This window comes from Berghia stephanieae, chromosome 8 (assembly GCF_034508935.2).
Source record: "Berghia stephanieae isolate SIO BIC M18660-M18661 chromosome 8, UCSD_Bste_1.3, whole genome shotgun sequence".
In the NCBI taxonomy this organism is placed as follows: Eukaryota; Metazoa; Mollusca; class Gastropoda; order Nudibranchia; family Aeolidiidae; genus Berghia; species Berghia stephanieae.
In genome coordinates this window covers 49728049-49730548 of record NC_088367.1, presented here as the reverse complement: position 1 = coordinate 49730548, position 2500 = coordinate 49728049, and the positions used below count along the sequence as shown (strand labels likewise).

Here is a 2500-nt window from a genome sequence, read left to right as displayed (position 1 = left end):
TCATAGGAAAATTGTCACATTCCTTGCGATGAAACCAATAATATCATCATTGTGATTTTCTTTGTACATCATAAAATTACGATAAATTTATTTGCTTAAGGTATAAAAACTTGTTACCGTGTTGTAAAGCTCATTCTGATGAACAATATTATGTAACGTACTTGTTGCTTTTGTATTTGAGTAAGATAAATATGTTTTTGTGTTGGGTGGGTGATAAATAGCAGAGTGAAATTGAATGTAAGCTTCAATTTAATAAACCAAAACATATAATGTGGACGTTTTGGGGTTTTCCCCTTATCAACACAGCAGGATGAATGAATGAAACACTAATGACGAATGATCTCATTCGTCTACAGTGTTTCATTCATTCATTCTGTTTTGTTGATAAAAAGGAAACCCGCAACGTCACATTGTTTGTTTTCGTGTATTAAATTGAAGCTTACATTCAATATTTCATATCGTCATTTATTCTTCGAGCTTCGAGAAGCAACATTTACATTGTTGGGTAGGTGTGACGTTTTTGTGAATTCTGAAATGTCTGATAAGGAGAGAGTTGAGTGGATATTTCGCTTACTATATTAAGTTATTTTGTTTGTTTAAAAAAATCTAAATATGAAATCTCCTACTGCTACTTTCACTAGCATTTCTACTACTACTGCTCCTATTACCACAACTATGTTATACTATTACTACTACTACTACTACTACTATTACTACCAGAATACAACAACAACAACTACTACTACTACTACTACTACTACTACTACTACTACTACTACTACTACTACTACTACTACTACTACTAATACTACTACTATTACTACTAGAATACAACAACTACTACTATTACTACTACTACTACTACTACTACTACTACTACTACTACTACTACTACTACTACTTCTACTACTACACTACTACTACTACTACTACTACTACTACTACTACTACTACTACTACTACTACTACCACTACTACAACTACTTCGAATTCCACTACGACTAATGTATAAATTTAATATTCCACTACTGCTTTGAACTTATTCTAAATGAATTATACTTTGAGTAATTTATTTCTATTTCATTTTATTTTATTTTTATTCATTATTCATAATTCACAGTAGAGTTGGCATCAGAGCAAACGCCCGATGAAATGTGGTGGAAAGTGATGAGGATGCTACAAAAGCTAGAGAGAGTTGTTTAATAACATAACGAGAATACCAATGACAGAGTAGGTATAGTAAAATTGCTTCACACGCAAAAGGACTGGTGCAGTAAAAAAAAATACATTTTCTGACCTCCACCCCCGCCCCCTTACCCACACAGCAGTGAGTGAGTAGCAGGGTGTCCTTGGCCTGGCGTATAATTATTTGAGACGGACTAGCGGCTTGTCCAGAGCAAAGCAAGCAAATGCTATAATTGTCCTTTAAACGTATCAAAAACAGGAATGAAATCAGGCTCCATGGGTATCATTTCTCTGAAGAACAACCGATGCTTTTTTTGACACTGAGTGAGAGGTGAAAATGATAGAGGAAGATAGAGAGGGAGGGGAGAGAGGTGGAGATAAAAAAGAGAGGGATATATATATATATATATATATATATATATATATTATATAGAGAGAGAGAGAGAGAGAGAGAGAGAGAGAGAGAAGAGAGAAAGAGAGAGAAGAGAGAGAGAGAGAGAGAGAGAGAGAGAGAGGAGAGAGAGAGAGAGAGAGAGAGTTTATGTTATATAATTAGTGTGTTTGTGAACGTGACAAAGAATGAGAAAGATATAAATTGTGTTTATGTGTGTGTGTGTGTGTGGGTTTGTGTGTGTTTGTGTGTGAGTGTGTATGTTAGTGAGCTGATGAATACGAGTTGATGTGTTTGTGTATAAGTAAGGGAGAGAGAGAGGGATAGATAGGAAGAGAGAGAGAAAGGGAGGGGGAGGAGGGAAAGAGCCAGAACATAAAAAAAAAAGAGAGAGAGAGAGAGAGAGAGAGAGAGAGAGAGAGAGAGAGAGAGGAGAGAGAGGACGAAGGGGGGGGGGGGGGGAGCGCAGACTGAGAGATAGGGAGATAGATAGGTAGAGAGAGACACAAAGAAAAAAGAAAGAAAGAGAGAGAGAGAGAGAGAGAGAGATAGAAAGAGAGATATATATATAGAGAGAGAGATAGAGAGAGATAGAGAGAGAGATAGAGAAAGAGATAGAGAGAGAGATAGAGAGAGAGAGAAAGAGAGAGAGATAGAGAGAGAAAAAGAGAGAGAGATAGAGAGATAGAGAGAGAGAGAGAGAAAGACAGAGAGACTATGCTATCATGTTATCTATGTACTTAAACAATAAATGATTAGATTCTAAATATAGCTCTTGTTTATTTTATATTGTTTTGTTTCTTTCTCACACGAATCTATTTCTTCTTTTTCACATTGTTGTTTATTAATCAGACAAAAAACGTTTAAGGTTACACATAGATTTGTGATTTGGTACCTTATTTCCGGCTGGCGAAATAATGTGAG

General features: G+C 35.6%; 1 protein-coding gene across 1 annotated transcript in view; it reads left to right on the top strand.

Moving 5' to 3' along the window:
- LOC144977876 (uncharacterized) overlaps positions 1–1530 on the top strand; it is a 16856-nt gene extending 15326 nt beyond the window's left edge. Inside the window, exon 7 of the mRNA XM_078923276.1 lies at positions 1121–1530. Coding sequence (XP_078779402.1) covers positions 1121–1203 — 83 coding nt within the window. The 3' untranslated portion in view covers positions 1204–1530. The remainder of the gene's footprint in view (positions 1–1120) is intronic.
- Positions 1531–2500: the final 970 nt, after the last annotated feature.